General features: G+C 38.7%; 1 protein-coding gene across 1 annotated transcript; it reads right to left on the bottom strand.

Annotated features, from left to right (window-relative positions):
- Positions 1 to 11,227: 11,227 nt before the first annotated feature.
- Positions 11,228 to 22,002, bottom strand: LOC108438926 (complement C1q-like protein 2). Its single transcript, XM_017717053.1, has 3 exons — positions 21,764 to 22,002; positions 16,713 to 16,859; positions 11,228 to 13,136 (listed from the first exon to the last, which is right to left on the bottom strand). Exons 1-3 carry the CDS (start codon positions 21,921 to 21,923, stop codon positions 12,847 to 12,849), a joined length of 597 nt encoding a protein of 198 aa, XP_017572542.1. The 5' UTR covers positions 21,924 to 22,002; the 3' UTR covers positions 11,228 to 12,846.
- Between the last annotated feature and the right edge of the window lie 1,757 nt (positions 22,003 to 23,759).

Here is a 23,759-nt window from a genome sequence, read left to right as displayed (position 1 = left end):
GGTCAAAAAGGATTCGTTCAGAAACAGTGGTTTAACAAAAGAAGTGCTTAAGCCTAACCAGTTCAGGACAATGATGAACAGAAATATAAACACAAGCGCAAAACGGTAAGAGAAGGTCAAACACATACATGGGTCGAAGAGTAAATAACAATCAGTCCAAAGCAAACAAAACCAAAAAGAGGAATCAAATATCACAGGAATGTCAGAGGAAAGAATGCTCAGTGCACAACAGATACAGTTGACAGTACTTCACAGAGTGTAATGAGAGACAGGTGACAACAATTTAGGAACCGAGTGACTTGGACCTGGGAAGGTTCATGATTGGAAATTGTAGTGTGTGGATTCAACGGAGGCAGGGAGAAGACACGGAGGCGTGACGACATGTATAAGAGACGGTTGTGTATGCTCAGTTGTGTAGGTGGGATGACGAAAGCTCTGTAGACACTATCTGGATTTAAACATGAACAACTTTATTTCAAATGAAAAGATAGCGCTAAAAGCCCTTGTTGCAGAGACCCAGGAGCCAATGTGGAATCTCTCCCTGAAGTCCGAGATGCTTCAGCTTTTAAGGCAAATTTACACACACACAATGCAAAATCCATACATTAACATGTGACAATATCTTATGGTATGGCTTACACAGAGAGGCCCAACTCTCTCCTGGGACCTGAAACTAGGGCCCCCTCGCTCAGGCTCCATCGACACAAACAGAACCCTTTTCAGCCAGAGCTCCAGTGAAACCCATGGAACCGTCTGATAGTACTTTCAGACAGCAAACAGCTAGATGTATATTAAAGCCCAATATCATATCAATATCATATATAACATTTTATCAAGCCTGATACACTTCAAGACCCTTATTAGTCCCATTAAGGGGAAATTTCACCTCCGCAATTTAACCCATCCGTGCAGTGAAACAGAACATACACATTAGTGAAGACACACACTAGGGGGCAGTGAGCACACGTGCCCGGAGTGGTGGGTAGTCCTATCCGCTGTGCCCAGGCAGCAGTTGGGGGTTAGGGCACTTCAGTCACGTACTGTCGACTCAGGGGATTGAACCAGCAAGCTTCTGGTCACAGGGTTGGTTCCCTAACCTCCAGCAGACAACAGCCCCACGAAACTCTGTTTTAGGTGGGATAAAACATATTTCAATTTTTTATCGTCATGCTGACTTTTGCTGTTCTATTGTGGTCAGAAACAATTACGTTTAAAATTGAACTCAGTGCTGTGGGTCTGAAAGGATGTGCAGCTGTCAAGAAGTCATTACTGAGAAAAGGAAATAGCAAAGGCTGCTGGTGTTCTGAGAACAATGGCTTGACCCCCACAGAGTCCAGATCTCAGCATCACTGAATGTGTTGGGGATTACTTGGATTGTGAAAAGCAGAAAATGCAACCAACTTCTAAGACTGAATTTTGGAAGTGTGAAAAAAATTCCAAGGAGGCAAAGACGTGACACCAAAAACCAGAAATTTTACCATTAGTTCTTCAGGCCTCTGCAAAGATGTGAAGGTTGCTTATGTAAGAATCAATTCTGCTCAAATATGTTTCAAAGTTTTTAGCAAAAGTAATACACTAAGGGTGGGTGCAGGGATTTCATGCTGGGAAGTAGTCCATTCACTTCATTATTGACCCAAAAATGAGCACAAACTTTACTGAATGTTGGCACAATTGATTTTAATTGATTCTAACATATTCAGTGAATCAGTAAATTTGAATCACCACCTCCAGACAGATGCATTAAAACATTTTTGCACCTCTACTCTCCACCTCCCATCATGACATCATCTCATAGCCTTTTTCTCTCTAGTATCTCTGGAAAGCCACATATGCATTGTCTTCCCTTTGGATTACATGCTGAGGCTTGCGTTTTTTAGGGTGGCTTAGCTAAATAAAGGTTTTTGCAGCCTCTGCGTTGTGTGTACGTCTTCAAGTGACGTTTACATTTTTGGGGGCATTCCAGCGATTTTTTTAAATTTCTGCATAATTCAGCCATTAAGATGTAAACAAAGTCAGAGTGGTTTGGTGTGAAATCTTCCACTGTACTGAGGCACAATTGTTCCTGGTGGTTTTGATAGGAACCAGGCGTCTGAAGAGTTTAAAGGGGATTTCTGCTGATTTTTCAGAATTTCTATAAATTCAGTTATGAGACATTAACAAAGTCATTCAGAGTGATTTGATGTGAAACTATTTATTTTAGTGGAACTTATCAACTTGGATTTCTTCACAGTGGTGGTGATAGGAACCAGGGGTCACATGAAACTTGTCATTTCATTCACTATCCAAAATGACAAGTGATCCCAAATGTGTCTTCTTTGGTTGTATGTCATGTTGATTTTGGTAAAATTGTGGTAAATCTGGGAAAATACCTTTTCTTTGGGGTCTATTTTGCCATATATAGCTTTAACAATATATGTTTTAGGCCAAATCTTTACCTCAAAACTTTAGCAAAACAATGTCTAACATCAGGCAGCATATACGTAATTATATGTCTGTGAGGGGGCTTTTGGAGACATTAAAGACTTCAGATGTCTGGTTCAGATCACTGTGAACTATTCTGACTCAGTAATCTTCTCTAGAACAGTTTCACGCCAAACCACTCTGAATGACTTTGTTTACATCTTAACCAATTAATTATGTACAAAGCGGTGGAATTCTCCTTTAAATGTTGCCCCATGTGCTTAAAGAGGGGTTCAGCTCTCTATATGAGACCCTCGGAGAATGATGAAGTTTCATAAATTTATGCTGATGGTATTAAGATTAAGATTAAGTTCAAGATTAAGTGACCTTTATTAGTCCCACAACAGGGAAATTTCACCTCGCCATTTAACACATCTGCGAAGTGAAACACCACATACACTCTAGTGAGCACACTTGCCCGGAGTGGTGGGCAGCCCAATCCGCAGCACCCGGGGAGCAGCTGGGGTTAGGTGTCTTGCTCAAGGACACCTCAGTCATGGACAGCATGATATTGTTCAGTATTATTGTATGTAAAGTCAACACCGATACACCAAAACACTCACAGATGAGACAAATGTTTGGCATAGAAACAAAAAAGTAATAGTTTTTTGATGCCTGCAATGCATTTAAAAAGTTAGGATGGGGCAAAGTAAGAGTAAAAAATGTATGAAATATTCAAGTTACACAAGTTTGAAACATTCCATAAGAAGCTTTTGAATTAGTAACAGTATCATGATTTGGTATAAAATGAGTGTCTATTAAAGGCTCAGTCTTTACAAGCAAACACGTGTCATGGCTCATCGTGTTGTGTGAATTGTCAAAGAATTCAAAGAGAACATTTCTCAACTCAGGATTGCAAGGAGTTTAGGTCTTTCACCATCTACATACAGAATATTGTGAAAAGGTTCAGGGAATCAGGAGAAACATGAGAAACCGTCATACTACTGTGTTAAATATAGACATATTGGCTCAGAAGTACTTCAGAAAACCGTTGCCACTACACAGTTCACTGCTACATAAAGAAATGCAAGTTGAAAATCTATTACACAAGGAGATATATCAGTTCTGTGCAGAAACGCTGCTGGGTTCTCTGGGCCTGAGCTCATCTCAGATAGTGGAAATGTGTGCATTGATCAAATGCTGTGGTCAGATTTTTTGGGAAAACCAGATGTCAAGGTCTCCCTGCCAAAAACAAAAGCTACTATCCAGACTTTTATCAGCAAAAAGCCAACATCTCTCATGCATCTGTGTCCACAGCATGGGACACTTGCATATGTGTGAAGGTACCATTGATGTGGAGGTGTAAATTGGGATTTTAGAGGGACACACATTGCCATCAAAATGACGTCTTTTCCTGGGAAGTCCATAACTGTTTTAGCGCGACAATGCCAGGCCTCATTCTACACATGCTACAGTGTGGCTTCATAGACACATGTGTGCTTGACAGGCCTGCCTGTAGTCCAGATGTGTCAAAGTATATGCAGCATCATCAAGAGGAGAATAAGACAACAGCTACCACGGACTGCTGAGCAGTCCTGTATCAAATAAGAATTGAAAATAATAATATGTGATAAAAGTGTGGAATCTTACCATTCAATCTGTACCATGTTTATGTTTGTAAGGAGATATTTAGAATTTTGAAGTCTTACGGTTTTTCAGAAATAATTTGTTAAATTTTTAATACATTGTTGTCAAAGCCTGAAATCAAAACAGAATAAATTTGAAGCCCCTGTCTACACAAAATATATATGGAATTAAGTAGCCAATTATGCAATTACAATTAAAGAGAATAGCAAAATGATCGCAATAACTGTTGACTTTTAAAGGTTAAGTGGACTTTTTCTCTTTTTTATGATGTCATGTTGTGATTTTGTCTTGATGAAAGCGACTGCAGATGCTGAGAAGCAGTTTTGGCAGCTCAAAGCTGGTACAGCAGAAATGCAGAGAAGATGTGTACGTTGGACTCGGCACTTGTGGCCACCTGGAAGTCCTTGGGCAGACGGTGGCTTATGGTGTCGTTTGGCTCCAGGGCCAGAGCAGCCGAGCTAGTGGCATAATCTTCCTTATCCCAGCTGTCATGATACTCCAAAACCCGCAGCACCTCCACTTGGTTGTGATACAGAACCACCCTGATTGTCAGTGGAGCAGTGAACACACCTGTAGACAGAGCTACACAAATATTAGATGAGCATAACATTTCCATTATACTACGTTATTTTAGTAGCATTATGTACATACAATGAAAAAGAAGCACTGATTCTAAACATTATTATACTATGTTTAGCAGGGTTCTACATAGCCTTTTGAGCAGGTAGCACTTGTGCTATAAAAGTTAAAAACTCCATTTTAACCATAAAAAACACAAGCAGCATGTATAAGGAAATATATAGATGTGATTTTAATTGAATTAGCTTATACTGAAAACAGCATAAAGATAGTATACAAGTTAAAGAAAAGGTGTGTTTCAGCTTTCATATCTAGAGATACGCTTAGAAGGCTTTATTTTGTTTGGCAGGCAAACTAAAATGTTAAACTGTTGCTGGCTTTATGTATGACATTAAAGCCCCAATCAAAACAACTTTTGTGAATTTTGTACATCTTGAGGCCTTTTCTTTACAAAAATCCAGATTTGTTCTATATCGTTCGTATTGGACTACAACTACCTGATGGACTACAACTACCATAAACATAAGAACTTATGCACGTCACAGCTCACACCATGACATTGAGCAGATACCTGAGAGATGGCACTGAGCAGAGCCGAGAAGCGCTTGATATCACAATTACCACACAGGTAGAACAGTTCACAAATAAGTGACTAAATTCAATAATGTTAAGAACTCAATAAATAATAATAATTGACAAATAATTGAAACCCTTTTCAAAAAGGTGCAAAGAACAATTTAAGCATGTGAATGGCCCTTTGAGTGTTGATGGTTCCATATAGAACCATTTGACTTTACTAAAGAACCCTTGAAGAACCATTTTTTTTAAGAATGCATAATGCTTGGCAAGTCTACAGAATACAGAACAAGGAGTCTGAGCCCACTTCTCAATATGGAATCTCTCCAGATTATCCAGGGTCATAGGTCTTCTCTTATGGACTCACCACTTCAGGTCACTCCACAGGCTTTTAAAGGGATTAGGTCAGGGGACTAAGATGAGCATGTCAAATGCTTGATTCAGTGGTCACTGAACCATTTTTGTGTGGATATGGATGACGGGAAGGTCCATTCATGACCCATTTTTTGCTTTTTGGCAATCAGATTTTTATTAAAAAATCCATGGCAATCCATGGAATCCATGATGCCATACATCCTAGCAATGTACGTTGGATGTTCAAGTAATCAGCAGAACATGCAAAAATGTGTCGATTATCACAAGACAAAAATTGCTGAAAATTGATAGAGCACTAGAGAAATTACTTACCAAACACTTTATAAGGATCACCTGTACACCTACACTTTCATCTAGTCATCCAATCAGCCAATCACGCGCTAGCAGTGCAGTGCATAAAATCATGTAGGTACGGGTCAGTAGCTTCAAGTAATGTTCACATGAAACAAAAAGGCTACAGTAACTCAGATAACCACTGTGATGAGCAGTTGTGAAGGTATCTCAGATTGCACATCAAATCTTGAGGTGGATGGGCTACAACAGCAGAAGATCACATCAGGTTCCACTTCTGTCAGCCAAAACCAGAAAGCTAAGCCTGCAGAGGGCACAGGCTCACCAAAACTGGACAGTTGAAGACTGATGTTGCCTGGTCTGATGAATCTCAATACAACATCTTGTGAAATCCATGCTACAATGAATTGAGGCTGTTTTGAGAGCAAAGTGAGGCCCTACCCAGCATTAGTATAGTATTCTTGATAAGCAGCTTGATGGGTGTATGCTTCATCTGTACAAATTGATAAAAATCTGAACTCTGGATCGAGATTACCCGTGTTTAGATTGTTGGCTTTGCAACGTTGGTGATGACATGGCTGGGTATGAGAATCAAACCCTACTTAAGAACCAGGAATCTTCTCTGGATGGATGGATTTTATTCTTGCACGCAGTTCAAAGCCAGAACAGGCTGACCCACTCCGAAATTGAAAGAGTCTTGTAGGCGTCTCAGGCATAGGGCTGCCCTGGACCATTGCCAAAAAAAGCATATTGACCAACAGCTTCTCTTAACCTACACATAAACAACATGTGTGATAGTAACTCTTCAGAATGTCCCCTAAACACAATGTAAATGTTTGTTCTAGCAAGCGTAATCAACTTTTTCATCCTCTTACAGAGATATATGGCCAGTATTTTTCACCCACTGCTTGTGGATCTATTCGCTTCAGTCTACATAGAAGCAATTGGGGAAAATTAAGTGCTCATAAGGAGAATCTATGCTGGTATAGTTTATACAATAGACACCAGAATAATATTAGGCAGAAACAGACAAAACATAGAACTACTTTTGTTAAGAAGGGTAAAATGCAAGGGAGCAATAGGTGCAGAAACCCAAAAAACATACCCCTGAAAGTACCACCAATCCAGTTAAAGAACCTTAACACACCACAACCCCCGCCCAGCTTTCTTAAGGTCACCAAATCTTACACTTTCCTGTATTCCAGCAGCACATTCCATAGTACATGGAGTTCCTTATTTAATGGAGATTTAGTTATTTTCTGTGTGGACCCAAGAAATATACTTTCTGCAGGCCATCTACAGCTCCCTCAGATGAAAATGCCCCCCTCCTATAGTTTCGACTATACTAGACCAGGGGTTTTCCATATTATGACCAACTGGCTGCTTTCATCCTCAGCACTGACAGTATGTGACTGAAGTGACTTTGAGCAAGGCACCTAACCCCCAAGTGCTCCCTGGGCCCTGCGGATAGGGCTGCCCCTAGTGTGTCTGTGGTGTTTCACTGGTTAAATGTGGAGGTGAAATTTTCCTGTTGTGAGACTAATAAGCGTCACTTAATGTTCATGATGGCCATAAATCATTTTTTCATTGTAAAATTTTAAAGAGAGTAGTTCACTCAATAGTAACCACATGGGTTACTATTTATGGTGATAGGATGCTTAGGCCAAAATGTGCCATTCGTAGAGAAAACAGGAATTGAAACAGAACACTTGCTGTTACCAAGATACGTGCCCTCCAGAGAACAAGGCTTGTTAACACAAACCCGGCCTTAAGAAGACCACACAGAAATGGGATCAGCTTATCTGTAATTCCAGGTAGATTTGTCACGATAATCCTGTACTACAGTTAAATTGTAGTGAACCCTAGAGCGTTATGTAGAGTTGCCAACCTTTTACAGTATATTGCCAGCCAGTAATCTGAGAGCTATCAATATTTGCACTGTAATAGGCTGCTATATACGACTTCATGCATGTAACAATAGGCTAGTGCTGATTATCGCCACTCATGCCATCTACCATCATTTGAGTTATTATTTTCATGGTTTCAGGAGCGGAAAGATCTATACATAACATTCCTTCACCGTACACCGCAATCTGATTACAGGTACAAATCATTTTTACAGAACATGTCACACTTCCAGGATAAACTAAGCAAATGCCTGTGAAACTGTTGTCACTGCCAGTCGGGTGTTAAATCGGGTCAGCACTGCAACATGCAGGAGAATTCAAATAGAATTCCACAGATTTTTGTACAATTCTGCGTAATAAAGTGGTTGAGACATCAACACAATCCGTCAGAATGATTTGGTGTGAAATTCTCCGTTCCGAAGAAACTTACATGGTTCGATTTTTTGAACAGTGCTGATGATAGGAACCAGGGGTCACAGAGTCTACAGCACGAATACATTTTATTTCCTATCCAAATCCACCAGTGAACTTATAGGTGTCTTCCGACTTTTTATAGGTAATGTTGATAATGATAAAATAGTCATAAATCTGACCAAAAACAAGCTACTTTGTCTTAGAATGTACCCCGCCGTCATGAGTGTCTTTGAAAAAATATGTTTGATCTCACGACTAGTGTAGAACAATATATATGTAACAATTTCATGTAATCATTTGCTATAATGTAGCTTTTAGAGAAGTTAAACTGTTCAGATGTCTGGTCCCCATCACAACCACTGCAAACAATTCCGACATTAATTTTCTCTAGAAACATCACATCAAACCATCTCAATGACTTTGTTTGCAACTTAACCATTTAATTCCACAGATATCTAGAAAAATGCTGTGTCTGATCCACTTGTACCAGCACAACACACCACCACCACATCAGCATTACTGCAGTGCTGAGAAAGATCCACCACCCAAATACTGCCTGCTCTGCGAGGGTCTGTGGGGGTTCTGACCACTGAAGTATCAGAGAAACAGATGGACTACAGTCTGTAACTGTAGAACTACAAAGGGCACCTATATAGTAAGTGGAGCTGATAAAATGGACAATGAGCGTAGAAACAGGGAGGTGGTCTTGATGTTATGTCTGATTGGTGTATTGTTCATTTGCACTACCAAAAGCTTTAAAGATAATCAGATGAAGTAGACACTGTGAGTTATTTTGCAAAAGAGCAGTGTAATGATGGAGCGCTGGCAAATGTCAACAGTCAACTTATTTTTTCACCTCCTGAATGAATTATTTAGTTCTTCAAAAACTTTGATCAAGTTCACCTTCAGCAGCTGGGCTTCATCTTTATCACTGTGATCTTCATCGCCATCGTGGTGTGCTCAGTCAAGAGCTCAGTGGGTTCTGCAAGTCACCGTTCCTCTAATCTGCTGATTGCACCACCAAAATAAACGATGTTTCTTTTGTTCCACTGAAGGAAGCTGTTAGTGCTACATCACTGGCCTGTACAAATGCATGTTCACACCTTCTGTTGCAAATGCAGTGTTTCCGAAAGTGGAATTTATAGCCACAGCAGCAGAGATGTACACTTAAAGAATGTCCTTCCAACAATTTAAATATAATGCAGCTAAAGCCTAAAAGTCATCCTACAATGTCCAAGCAAGCAGTGAAGATCCAGTTATTTCATCGAATAGGGGGAACTTCCCTTACCCATGGCAAAACCACTGTAATGTTCGGCCTCTAGTGGCTTGCTTTAATAAAGTGGCAGCAATTTCATAAAACACAAAAATGTTCAATAAATATATTTAGGGCTCCAGGCAAACCTTTTTACAGAACCGTTCCAGAATAGTCCTGAAAAATATTGTCATTGGTCACAAAGTGAAAACTGACTGCTCAGAATATTAAACTGCTCCGTTTCAGATGGGAACCCTCAACCCTTGGGGTCTTCATGGAAGGACTAACGATTTCTGAAAGCTAAAAAAATGCACGTCTATAATTTTTTGTTAATTTTAAGTCCATCATGCTTATTGTTATGTGCCAGTGTTGAACATATATTTTCTTTCTCTTTTCTCCCCCAACCAGATCAGGTGCAGCTGTGTGGACCTTGGATGCTTGGTTGTGCTTCTTTTTCCTCTCCACCGATCGGAGTGGCTGATTCCTGCTGTGGGATGGGCCTTGGCGGATAAAAGGATTCACCTGTGGCCAGTTATGGGAAGAGCATTTAGCATGTTTGAGACTCCTAGCGAAAAAAAAACCATCATAGTTTAATTGTGAAGATGTAGCCAGTAACATGAGTCTCTTGTGCTCCATCTCTTTCTCTCTCTCTTTGTTTTTTTTCTCCCCTTTCCAGCGTGAGGTAGGTGGGTTCGATTTCTTTGGCACCGTCCATCATCCACCTTTGTGGTTGCTTGGGCTTTAGTTAATGTTAATGTTGTGTATATTGAATGGTTCATTATTCTTTTACTTTTCTTTTGATTTACATTTAGTTTGTTTTAGCTTATTTTTGTCTGTTCTTATAAGTGACGCTTCTGTATCGTACATTTTCCAGTGGGAAGCAAAATACTGGTGCCCTTCCCTTCCATCTCCCATTACATGCCATGTTATTTCCCCTCTCCCCCCCTTGCTACATCTGAGGGGAACGTAACACTTATATATAAACTTTGCAAGTATTACAGTTCTACCCTTGTTTCATTGTAAAGTTTTAGATGAAAACTAAAGGGTTAAACTTGAAACACATTGGTTAGGACTTCAGGAGCTGAAGAGAAGGCCTAACTTATTAGATTAACTATTAACATAATTATGAATTGACAAAGAAAACAACCAGTCACTCCTACCAGTCACTCCAAGCCTCCTGAAAATCAAAGATGCATTACTGATGAATACATTGAATATATTGTATAATGAATACAATGGCAGTAGAAATGGAAAATGGCAGTAGCAGCTCTGTACCAGAGTTCATTACTGAAAGACATAAAATAAACAGGATCTTGTTCAGGTATGAAGAACACTTAGCTAAGCTCCTAACACACAGATTTATATACCATGAATGACCCATAATAGACATCGCATATATGGTCCATGCCGCTGCCCTCAGGCATATCTATATCTGCAAACAATTACCTGAAATATGGAATAATTCCCTTCCTCCAATAACATATCCACAACTTATTTCATATTTGGCTCTAACAGTAAAGACGATGCTCTAATGGAATGCCATTAATCCTTAGCGGCGTTATGTAGACCTTATCCTTGGCTTGAAGTCCTTGCTGTCCCCACTATGAACTCAGGTTGGACTTTTGCAATGTTTGCATGTTGCAACAGCCAGATGTTCAGATAACCTGTCACATGCCCCCCATTTTCAACCGAACCCTTCCAAAGAGTCAACGTGAAACTGCTACAAGGTAAACTGTATGCTATAATGTCTGTCACAAGCTTTGAGGAAAACATGGAATGTCTCATAGAAGCTTTAAATGTCTGTCTTTAATTGAAAACTGCCTTTTTCACATTTTCCATCCCCCCTTAAATGCTCTGAAAGTTACATTCTGGTTCCGTTCAACCTTAAACACTGCAGCAGTTGCATTCTGGTCCCTCAATTTTTGTACTACCATCTTACAAATTGCCAAAATGGTCAAGGGTAAGGGTTAAATGCTTGGTCACTGGCTAATCACCGAACACAACAAGCACTCATCTGCAGTCTGTGAATAGTACTACCCTTCAGCCAGACTCTAGAGGGACTGTAAAACTCCTAAAAGCAAAGTGAGATGATGTTACTTAAATGCCTGTTACAAGCTTTAATTGTCCATGTTTAAGTAGAGCAGAGTAAAAATGGAAACAGATGCAATTAGCTTGATGCTAGTATTACACGGGAGTTCCCATTGGTAATGGAAGTTAACATTGTACTAGCAACATAAATGCGTGAGTCTCACAGCAAGGGCATGAGAGTTGGCAGCCCTGTGGCTAACTAGCTACTGTTATTTAACATTAGCTGATGTAGCTACCTGGCTTTTATACACTTGTACCCCTTTCTTGTCTTGCTTATAGGCCAAACGAACATTTGTGGGAAACTGTAGCACATGCTAACACTAATTTGCATTGTAGTCTGTGTAGTAGCTGAATAATAAGCCTTAGCCTGTAATACACCTGAGATTTTAAGGTGTTAAAGTAGTTAACATTGCTGTAAATAGTAAGTAAAATGCAGAAAAAGAATCATGTTATGCTAGAATATTTGGTAACTTAACAGCTACTTAACAGCTAATGGTCAATGCTGTAGCTACATGTCTAAGTTGATATTTTACCATACATTATCATATAGTTATTTGAATGTATCATCATGGAAATTCCAAGTGCTTGGAAATATGGAAAAGTGACAGTAAAATCAGACATGGAAAAATGTTTAAATTATACAGAAAAATAATCCATTAAAAAACATAACATCCTTTTCTTTTACAGTATGTGTGCCTTCATACTGACTGCTTTTAGATTACAGTTCACTCAATTGACATCTTCACTGTACTTGAGCAGAAGCAGCACTTCAAGGTGAACCACGTTTACCTATGTAAATGTAAATTGTAAGTTGCTCTGGATAAGAGTGTCTGCAAAATGCCATAAATGTAAATATAATAACATGACCAAGGACCTTTTATATTTTTTTCATTGACAAAGCAATATACATACATTTTGATACTGAGCAGGCCCACTATTATAAACCTTACAAGTTTTTACCAGCGAGAATAAAAGCTGGTGAAAGCTTATTTATCACTCATAGTTTCTGGGATCAACTGCAGAGTCTATAATTTCAAGTCCACACCATTTTGGTATTACATTCAGACACATTCATGGCATATTTTGATTTTTGAATTTAATGAAACGTTGTGTTCGGTCTTATTTTGCAGAATGCAGGACCATCCATTACATTTTCCATACATTTTTATCAATGCCTGAAGTTGAAACAAACAGAATGTAACTACGCAATTATTTCAATTGGATTTAAACTGTTGACTTCTAAGATTTAAATGTACTTTTTCTTAATTTCTGTTGTGATGAAAGCGACTGCAGGTGCTGAGAGGCCTCACTGGCAGCTCACAGCTGGTAGAGCAGAAATCCAGAGAAGGTGTGTCTGTTGTCATCGAAGCTGGCGGCCACCTGGAAGCCCTTTGGCAGACGGAGGCTCACGGTGTCGAGTGGCTGCAGGACCAGGGTGGCTGAGTTAGTGGCGTAATCTTCATTATCCCCCTCGCCCTGATGCTCCCAAACCCGTAGCACCTCCTTTTGGTTCTGGTACAAAACCACCCCAATGTTGGCATTCTTAGCCCAGCTATATGTGGTGAAGGTGAAGAAATAAACACCCTTCACTGGAGCTATGAACACACCTGCAAACACAACACACAAATATTAGATGATGAGCACGAAAGTATTAGCATTACATACACAAGATTTATAATGTTAGAAACAAAAACACTGGGTGTCCTTCACCAACTGTTCTTAAGAAGAAACGTCTTCTAGCATGCCTTTTAAAGAGTTTGCTGGCATGGCAGTAACATCTAACTGTAGTCTTGGAGACTTGTTGCCCACAAAATGCTACTATCTTCTGCAAATCTCCAATCATAATGCCTTTTTTAAGATTTAGAGACCTTTATAAGTCCCACAGTGGGGAAATTTCACCTTTGCAGTGTGACCCATCCGTGCATTGAAACACCACATACACACTTGTGAAGACACACACTAGGGGGCAGTGAGTGCACTTGCCTGGAGTGGTGGGCAGCCCTATCCGCAGTGCCCAGGGAGCAGTTGGGGGTTGTCATGTCCTGTCAGCTCAGAGGATCAAACCAACAACCTTCCAGTCACAAGGCTGGTTCCTTAACCTCCAGCCCACAACTGCCCCTGTATGATAAATGGTGGCCTGATATGTTACCACTGTGCCACCAGGTTACTTTTCTAACGATCTTTTCTCACTGTGCGTGGGGATAAAATAGACATCCAGGCAGGTTCACTACAGCTCTGGTTGTTTAAACTTTTTAAGTATTGTTCTACCAGTGGATATGAGTATTTTCAGGTGTTTAGTTATTATTTAAAGCCATCTGTGCATAGAACAAACCTAAACTTGACATGTGTGTGCAAATCTGAATGGATAGTTATTACTTATTTTATCAAATTTAACATGGAAACTTGCGGCATGAGTGAAAGTTAAGCCTTAATGCAAATCAGACAGACAGTTTTGAAAGAGATCAATGAATTTTTTGGCCCTTTAAAATGTGTCAAGGTGTTGCGCTCACACTTAATAGTCATGGGATCATCTAAGCAGCTGACTGAGGATCTGAAAATAAAGATAAGTGACTCTTACACAGTAGGAGCATACTATGAAATGATATCTAAACCCTTTCTGCTCAACAGTGTCCACTGACCGAAGAGAATTGTTGAAGTCAAGGTAAGTCAAGACAAATGAAGTTAATACGGGATGTTCTGAGTATTTATTTCTTTTTTGCCTCCTGATCTGATCCGAGTCCTTTAATATGAGCCAATATTATCAGCCAAGACTGCAATACTGCTCTATTTGCATTTTCATAGATAATATAGCATAGGGCCAATGCTTACATTTGGCTGATATTTCAAATCCATTTTTAATGACACATTTATTGTATTCCAAAAGAGCACCATTAACATTTAGGTGATGCTGGCTGGACAATAGCTAAAATGCCTGCCACAGCACTGTGCACACAGAAAAACAGTTGTCTCCACAAATATTGCCACCCCTGGCAATCATGAGCAAAATGAGTCATAAAATATTCTTAATTACTTACCATCTTGAACTTTTATTCAAATATTAACAAAAATCTAATCCTTATTTAAGGTAAAAACTACATCTGGTTATGAAATATTTTTCTTAAATGTACGATTGGTGGCACACTTAGAAATTCTTAAGAATGGAATCTAACTTAAGTATATTCCTATTCATATTTGATGTTTTTAAGTTCACTTAAGTGATTAGGAACACTTGAATGATCAGCCATGACTCCCTGTTTCACTGGGGAATATATATGAGTTGAAACACAGGCCAAATTCCCTCAGTCATCCATCACTATGAGAAAGACCAGAGAAAACAGCAATGATGTACAACACTATCAGTTCAATAATTAAGAAGTTTTAAACAAATCTACATGTTAAGAATCTGCCAGGAAGAGGACGTATGTCTATACTGACCCCATGCACAGTAAAGTTCGAGTAGACAAATAATCTCCAAGAATCACAGATGGGGAATTGTAGACATTACTTAGGTCTTGCAGCTACCAAACCACAATCAAACACCACTCATATAATCTCAAGTTGTTTGGGGCGTTTCTAGAAAAAGACCTTTGCCGTCAAGAGCCGATCAACTCGAGTTCCTACAGTTCACCTAGTGTTACTGTAACTTTCAGTGGGACTTGATGAGACCAAAATAGAGGTTTTGGCACCAGAGGTGAATGTGGTAGAGACACAGAGATAACCATAAAGACTACCTTATTTCCTCTGTGAAGTATGGTCATGGATCTGTGAAGCTGAAGAACTGTTTTTCTATCAAAGGCCCTGCACAACTTGTTCAGATACATGTTCTCACAGATTTATTATATACCAGCAGATATTAAGTCCTGACTGCCTCAGACAAGAAGCATAAACTGGGCCATAGTTTGGATCTTCCAGCAGGATGATGATCCAAAGCACAGCTCAAAATCAACACAAAAATGGTTCACTGACCACAGAGTTTTGCCATTGTCATTCCCCTGACCTAAACCCCAAAGAAAATCTGTGGGATGAGCTGAAGAGGAGAATCCAATGTGGATCTTGGAATCTGAGTTATCTGGAGAGGTTCTGTATGGAGGAATGGCTTTAGATCATTTGCCATGTGTTCTCCAGTCTCATCAAGCATTATAGGAACAAAACTCTTATCTTTGCAAAGGGAGGCTGACAAAGTATTAAATGAAGGGGTGTCAATTTTTGTGGCACACACAGATTTGAGATTTCCTGATCTTTGTTTTCATTCATACTTAGGTTAGAATTCTGGTAATATTTTGAATGAGAAATCAAAAGGATCAGCAATTAAGAATGTTTTTTTTACAGCCTGTCTTGCTCATGTTTACCAGGGTGCCAATATTTCTAGAGGGCACTGTAGCTGTGCACCTAAAACTCCAGGTATGATGTTCTGATAGCTTAAATCTTTTTTTTATCAAAAAGCACTGCCAGCATTAAAACTACAAAGCTGAAATTAGCTTCGTATTTGCCAGCTTCTTGTTTGAATTCTCCCATTCCACCTTAAATGATGCAGTTGTTACATTACCCAGGCACTGTCATGGACAAGAGATAAAACCTGAAAAGGCTAGGCTAATAACATTAGCTGAGGTAACTTACCATTAACTTTTGTCTGTTTACGTAAAACACTGACTGCTTTTTCTTTGAGTAAATTTCAAGCCACATCTACAGCGGCTCTCTCTGGTCTTGATATGGCTTTAATTTAATGTAATAAAGGCAAAATGCTTTGACCTCCATTAAAAGCAATGGATCCTAATTTTTAGATGCTGCGCAACATGGCACATCCGGTGTGCAGTGGCCTTAATGGAAGGAAGTACTGAATTCCCAAGATGTAAAGATATATACATATTAAAATATCAGTTATCAGCATTAGCTTATTGCATCCATAGCTTTTGATGTGCAACATATGGGTATCATATTATCTGCTAGAGCTTTTAAAGGCAAAGAAATTGCCCTTAAACTGCAGATGGTTAAAACACAAATGCTCCACACAGCTGAAAGCTGGGGATATTGTCGATTCTGGCTCTTCTATGACAGCAGAGTAAACGAAGCATACAAATTAAACAAAGAATCAGAACTGGACATCCCTAAATCTAATCCTCTATGGTAAAAAAATGACATTTCATGAGCTTAATAAAATGTTCTGAACTGTAGATAGAGATTACCTGTTTCTGGGTTGTAGGCATCACCAATGTTGGTGATGATGTGGCCGTGTACGAGGATGGAAATGTTGGAATGGGGTCCTATTATTCCAAACCCACTGCTCGTAACAACAGGAGGCTGCAGAGCCGCAGAGAATGCCACTTTCCTCACTGTGCATCAAAGATAAAACACATAGAACATGGAACCAATGGCCTCAGTATAAACACTGTGCCAACAGTGTTCATAATTGTCCCAATATTGAACACGCTCATGTGTCTGTAGTGCAGTTTGTATCTTTAACCTTTCTGTGGTGTTCAGGTTTGTGGGAACCATTTTCAGTGTTTACCAAAAGATGAAAATATGTGATTTATTATTAGTTCAACCTCAGATTCCTTGGCTTTTGCTCATTTTCTGAGAAGAACATATAAAATAACACATCTGGTATTTTTACATAAATTGTTATGGCTGTATAACTATGTGGTTGATTAAAAAAGAGAATAATGCAGTGGGTCCACCAGCCCACTGAGCAACAAATACATGAACAGTACACAAGTGTTAACATTGTTTTCAGAGCATCTCACACTTTCAGGGTAAACTGAACAATTGCTGATGAAACTGATACCAAGATCTGGGTGTTGAATCCGGTCATTGCTGCTATATGTAGGAGGACTAAAGGGAAACTCCACAGATTTTTCAAAAACTCTGCATAATTCAGTGGTTGAAATGTAAACACAGACCTTCCGATTGGTTTGATGTGAGATGATACTCTGATTTCTTGCAGTGGTGGTAATAGAAACCATTGGTCACTAGGTCTAAACAGTGTGCAATGATGTGCAAATCATTTAAACACTACATTTAATTGAAAATAGTGCAAAGACAACATATCAAATGTAAAAACTGACAAATGTAAAAATTTGAAAAGTATATTCCCATTTTGATTTTAATGCCAGCAACACATTTTAAAAAAGTTGGGACGGGGGCGTGTTTACTACTGTACTGCAAGTTTAGTACCCTTTTATACTCTTTTACTATAGATAAAAAGCCATGCTGTTGCAATATATGCAGAAAGGACATTTTTCCAATTCATCTCTGTCCATTTTAAATGAGCCCGGGCCCAGAGAAGGCAGCAGCATTTCTAGATGTAGTTTCTTCTTTGCATGGTAGAGTTTTAACTCGCATTTGTGGATGCAGCGATGAACTGTGTTCACAGACGGTGGCTTTCAGAAGTGTTCCTGAGCCCTTGTAGTGATTTTGACTACAGAATCATGTCTGCTTTTAATGCAGTGCCACCTGAGGGCCCAAAGATCTTTTGCCTTGTCCCTTGCATTCAGAGATTTCTCTGGATTCTCTGGATCCTTTCATTGATAATATGTGTCATATGTGATGAAATACAATAGTTCTTTGCTATTTTACAATCCGAAATGTTAGTCTTGAACTGATGCGCTATTTGCACACACACCTTTTCACAGTGATGAACATCTCGTCATCTTTACTTCTGACCGACTCCGCCTCTCTGCAATGCTCTTTTTATACCCAATCATGTTACTGACCTGTTTCAATTAATCTAATAATCTAATCTTTTTTGTGTTGCTGGCATCAAAACGTGCGTAATATAAGTTGGTTTTTTTTATTGTTATTGTACTATTTTCATTTAAATATAAGGTTTAAATGATTAGCAAATTGTTGTTTTCTGTTTTCATTTTTACATTTTGCACAAAATTCCAACTTTTTTTGGGAATGAAATGTAAAATCTATGTCTCAGGCACTATATTTTTTATTATTTCATGTAGTAACTTTCTGTGCTATAGGTTCCAATCACCACCACTGTGAATTATTCTGACTGTAAGTTTTTCTACAATGGAGTATTTCACACCAAATCACTCTAAATGACTTTGTTTACATCTTAACCATTTATTTACACAGATATTTTCCACTTTGGTGAAAAGTACAATAATGACCGATAATGCACATTTCTGCACACCAATTAAAACAGTTAAGTGTTTTAACAAGGACTTACGTATATGACGCTTAATATATGGCCTATACAGCTGGTACAATAATAATTAAAATGCTGAATACATAATAAAATATGCAGTAAGTTACTTCTATAAGATCTACAGTAATGGGCATTGTTGCTGTGTTTACTGCATAAAATTTGTCCACCTTTAAAAAAGGGGAATAAAGTAACATGTTAAAGAAATCTTCCAATTAATATGACTATATACAACCCCAATTCCAATGAAGTTGGGACGTTGTGTATAGCATAAATAAAAACAGAATATGAAGATTTGCAAATCCTTTTCAACCTATATTCAATTGAATACGCTACAAAGACAAGATATTTAATGTTCAAATGGATAAACTTTATTGTTTTTTGCAAATATTCACTCATTTTTAATTTGATGCCTGCAACACATTCCAAAGAAGTTGGGACAGGGGTGTGTTTACCACTGTGTTACATCACCTTTCCTTTTAACAACACTCAATAAGCGTTTGGGAACTGAGGACACTAATTGTTGAAGCTTTGTAGGTGGAATTCTTTCCCATTCTTCCTTGATATACAATTTTAGTTGCTTAACAGTCCGGGGTCTCAACAGTCCGGGGTCTCCGTTGTCGTATTTTGCGCTCGTCAGACCACAGGACACTTTTCCACTTTGCGTCAGTCCATCTCAGATGAGCTCGGGCCCGGAGAAGCCGGCGGTGTTTCTGGGTGTTGCTGATATATGGCTTTCGCTTTGTGTGGCAGAGTTTTAACTTGCACTTGTAGATGGAGCAACGAACTGTGTTCACTGACAGTGGCTTTCTGAAGTGTTCCTGAACCTATTTGGTAATATCCGTTACAGAATGATTTAATGCAGTGCCGCCTGAGGGATCGAAGGTCACGGGCATTCAATGTTGGTTTTCTGCCTTGCTGCTTACTTGCAGAGATTTCTCCAGATTCTCTGAATCTTTTGATGATATTATGGAATGTAGATGATGAAATCCCTAAATTCCTTGCAATTGCAGGTTGAGAAATGTTGTTCTTAAACTGTTGGACTCTTTGCTCACGCAGTTGTTCACAAAGTGGTGAACCTCGCCCCATCCTTGCTTGTGAACGACTGACCCTTTCAGGGATGCTCCCTTTATACCCAATCATGACACTCACCTGTTTCCAATGAACCTGTTCACCTGTGGAATGTTCCAAACAGGTGTTTTTTGAGCATTCCTCAACTTTCCCAGTATTTTGTTGCCCCTGTCCCAACTTCTTTTGCAGGCATCAACATGTTGCAGGCTTCAAATTCAAAATGAGTGAATATTTGCAAAAAACAATAAAGTTTATCCATTTGAATATTAAACATCTTGCCTTTGTAGCATTTTCAATTGAATATAGGTTGAAAAGTATTTGCAAATCATTGTATTCTGTTTTTATTTATGTTTTACACGACGTCCCAACTTTGCTGGAATTGGGGTTGTAATATGCGCTACTTGAAAGCCTTACAATCTGACACAAAAAATGTCAAACATATAGCTAATAAGCAATGGCATCAAACGTGCAGGAGAATACAATGAACAACAGTTGACAGCAGACAAAATAAAGACTAGGACAAAAATATTCACTAGTGAAGAAAACAGCTGCATGTATCTTTGAGAATGTGCATAACAGAATTCTGAAAACTAACTCATAGTAAAAAATTAATTAATTAATTAATTAATTAAATGATTTATTTGTTTAGCCAATTTTGGCGACTTTGGCTGCAGCCGCTGGAAATGACGACATGCTGAATATAGTATTTCTTTTGAGTTGATGATGGTTAAACATTTTAACTTATGGAGCTATTGACTTTTGCCTAATGTCACTACTACTGTAGCCTCAATATACTTATTCATGGCCATGATTCATTAAAAAAGACTCACCATGTCACTGTAGGGGCTCTGTAGTTTAGTAAGGCTGACTGCAAAAGCAACAAGGACCAGCATGAAATCCACACTGATGTTATGCTGGTCACATGCTAGTTTAGCTGATCCCCCTACATGGTCATGTTGGTTGACCAGCATACCAGCATCCAAAACATAACATATGCTGGTGCATTTTTCAGTTTTCTAAATCAGAATTCTTAACCAAAATGAAAAACACTGTAAAAACAGCTTACGAATCACGGCATGCAGTTACAAACCATTATATTACAGAAATAAACTGCCACGCCCTGATAGAAAAGCCACCAAAACAGTAAAACGACAAAAACATTCTTGAATTTGAATGTGAGCTGTGTAAAGAGTTTTTACTCCAATCAATTTTAGAGCACTTCTGTTTGTACAATCATCATCAATCAGCCTCTGTGCTCAAATGATGTAGAAAATGAAATGCGACACCATGTTCTGCAAGCTGGTTTGCTGGTCAGCAGCAAAACCAACATTGCATTTTGAATGCTAATTTGCAGGTCAACCAGCATGACCATGTTGAATGGCCAGCTAAACCAGCACAGACCAGCATAAACCAGCTTAAACCAATGTGGAGTTCATGTTGGTCTGTTTTGTTTTTTTCAGCAGGGGGTGGAAATACTAGTTTATTTATTACGTGCACAAATCGTGGCGCATGTTTACAAACCATCACATTACAGGTACCAGCTGCACTGCTGACACACAAATCTGCATTGCTTTCGGAAAACAAAACCCTGTATCCCCAGGTTTACTGTTTATCAGTTTTTGACATAATTCCAAAGTGCCAATTGCTCTCTACATTGTCTATTTCATGATAAATGGACCAAAGGAAATGGCCCAAAATTATCATTCCATTTACTTCTATTAAAAGTAAAGTATGTTCCTTTCCTTCTGCTGTAAGTTTACAAGGTTTTGCTCCAACGGCAGGAAACTTAAACTTTATTTAAATATCAAGACGAATGTGATGTAGAGTCACAAACATGTTTAACTCCGATCTGACACAGTAATAAACACAAATACATGTTCAATTGCACTGCTGAAGGCTTTGAAGCTTATTTTGTCCACTTAATTTGTCAAGAGATAACAGATAAAATAGACACCGTGAGCTACTTTGCAAAGGACATTGGACAAAGGACTTTACAAAAGTCAGCTTTACCTTGGCATGATGCTTTCACCTCCTGAATGCGCTTATTTATTTCTTTAGAAACTTTTTCAAGAATGTTTTCTTCTTCAACCGAGTTCACCTTCAGCAGCTGGGCCGCCAACACCAGCATCAACAGCTTCATCTTTATCGCTGTGATCTTCATCACCGTCATGGAGCACTCAGCGGAGAACTCAGTGGGTTCTTATGTTAACACTGTAGACGTGCAAGTCAGTGTTCCTCTAATCGCATTGATTGCACCACCAAAATGAACACTGTTTCTTTCGTTCCACAGAAGGAAGCTGTTAGTGCTACATCACTGGCCTATACAAATGCATGTTCACACCTACTGTTGTTTTCTGAATGAGGAAGTTTGTTTGTAACTTTTAAGCAATGATGCATTTGTCTAAGCAATTTCATTATAATTCATCCTACAACATCCAAGCAATCTATAAAGTTACAGTTATTTACTTCCCTTACCCATAGCAAAACCACTATAATGTTAGCCCTCGAGTGACCTGCTTTTATAAAACAACAACTTCATAAAACACATAAAAGTTCAACTAACATTGTCAGAACCATCCTAAAAATGATTGTCTTCTGTCCCAAAGTGAAAATTGACTGCTGAAAATACTAAATTGTTCTATTTCAGATGAGAACCCTCAATCTTTGGGGCCTTCGAGGCCTATAGAGAACCCGTAAAGAATTCTGAGAAATATCTATAATTTTTTGCTAATTTTTAATTCAATAGAGTCATTTTTACATATAGAATCTTACGGTTTTAATCTCACTTCATTGTAAAGTTTTAGATAGAAAGAAGAAGATTAAATTGTCGAAACATCAAGCAGAAAATTAGCTGAAATTGTTTTTCTAAGCTAGCTCTCCTATTGGTTAGGACTTCAGGAGCTGAAAAAAAGGCCTAACACATTAACTACTAACATAATTATGAAGTGACAGAAAATGAACCAATCACATTTGATTTCCAGTAGGTGGGACCGAATTTGTCACTCCAAGCCTTCTGAAAGTTCTAGATACATCATAGACTATGAATACAATGGCAGCCAAATCAGTGTTTTGTCAGAGGGTTAATTTCTTGAAATGCTGAGCAGAAAATTGGCCAATCTGGATCGATCAAATCGTTTTTTCCGAGGTTTCTTGGTAGATGTAGCTATAAGTGCTGAAAAGAAGGCCTAGCATGTTAGACTAACTAAGAGCATGACCATGAAGAGACAGAGGAATAAACCAATCACAGTTTGCTTTGCGGTAGGCAGAACCAAAAATGTTACTCCAGGGCTTCCGAAACCAAAATTAAGCAGGATCTTGCTCAGTTATGCATAGGTTGTCTTTAATTTGATTTAATTTGATTGTGTCATCAAAACACCACAATACCTTCTATTTAAAATGGCTTCTATTGAACACTGTGTTGTGTGTATGCAAATGTTGCAACTACGGCCGCTGAGGCCATTCTTTGTGTTCTATTTGAAGAAATTTTTAGATGCTGAGGAAATGATTTAGACATGTGTTTAATACTTTAACATACATCTTCAAACATCTTCAGTAGTTTCAAACACCAGGCTGCTGCATTTGTAGAGGACTTTAAGAATCCATTGTGTGCACTGCCTTTTCAACATGGCAAGGTTATATCCACGTCCACTGCTATCCACTGCTGATTGGGTAACATCTCTGACACACTCTACAAAATACAAAATGTGAGAAAACCTACCTCAAAGCCCATTGCACAACACTTTGCACCATTTTAATATTCATACCCGGAAACCGTATCAAACTGCTGTTCTGCAATGTTTTGAGATTAAACAGCCCCCCCGGTGTGGGCAATATAAACTATCCAATCAATTTGCCATCAGCTGCTGTCTAAGGTTAAGTTCCTAACACAGAGACCTACATACAACCTCATTTCCAAAAAATTTGGGACGTTGAGCAAGGTGTAAATATGAACAGAATGCAATAATGTGCAAATTAAAATCCTATATTTAATTGACAATATTAGACA

This window comes from Pygocentrus nattereri, chromosome 2 (assembly GCF_015220715.1).
Source record: "Pygocentrus nattereri isolate fPygNat1 chromosome 2, fPygNat1.pri, whole genome shotgun sequence".
Classification (NCBI taxonomy): domain Eukaryota; kingdom Metazoa; phylum Chordata; class Actinopteri; order Characiformes; family Serrasalmidae; genus Pygocentrus; species Pygocentrus nattereri.
This window is presented reverse-complemented; position numbering and strand designations above follow the sequence as displayed.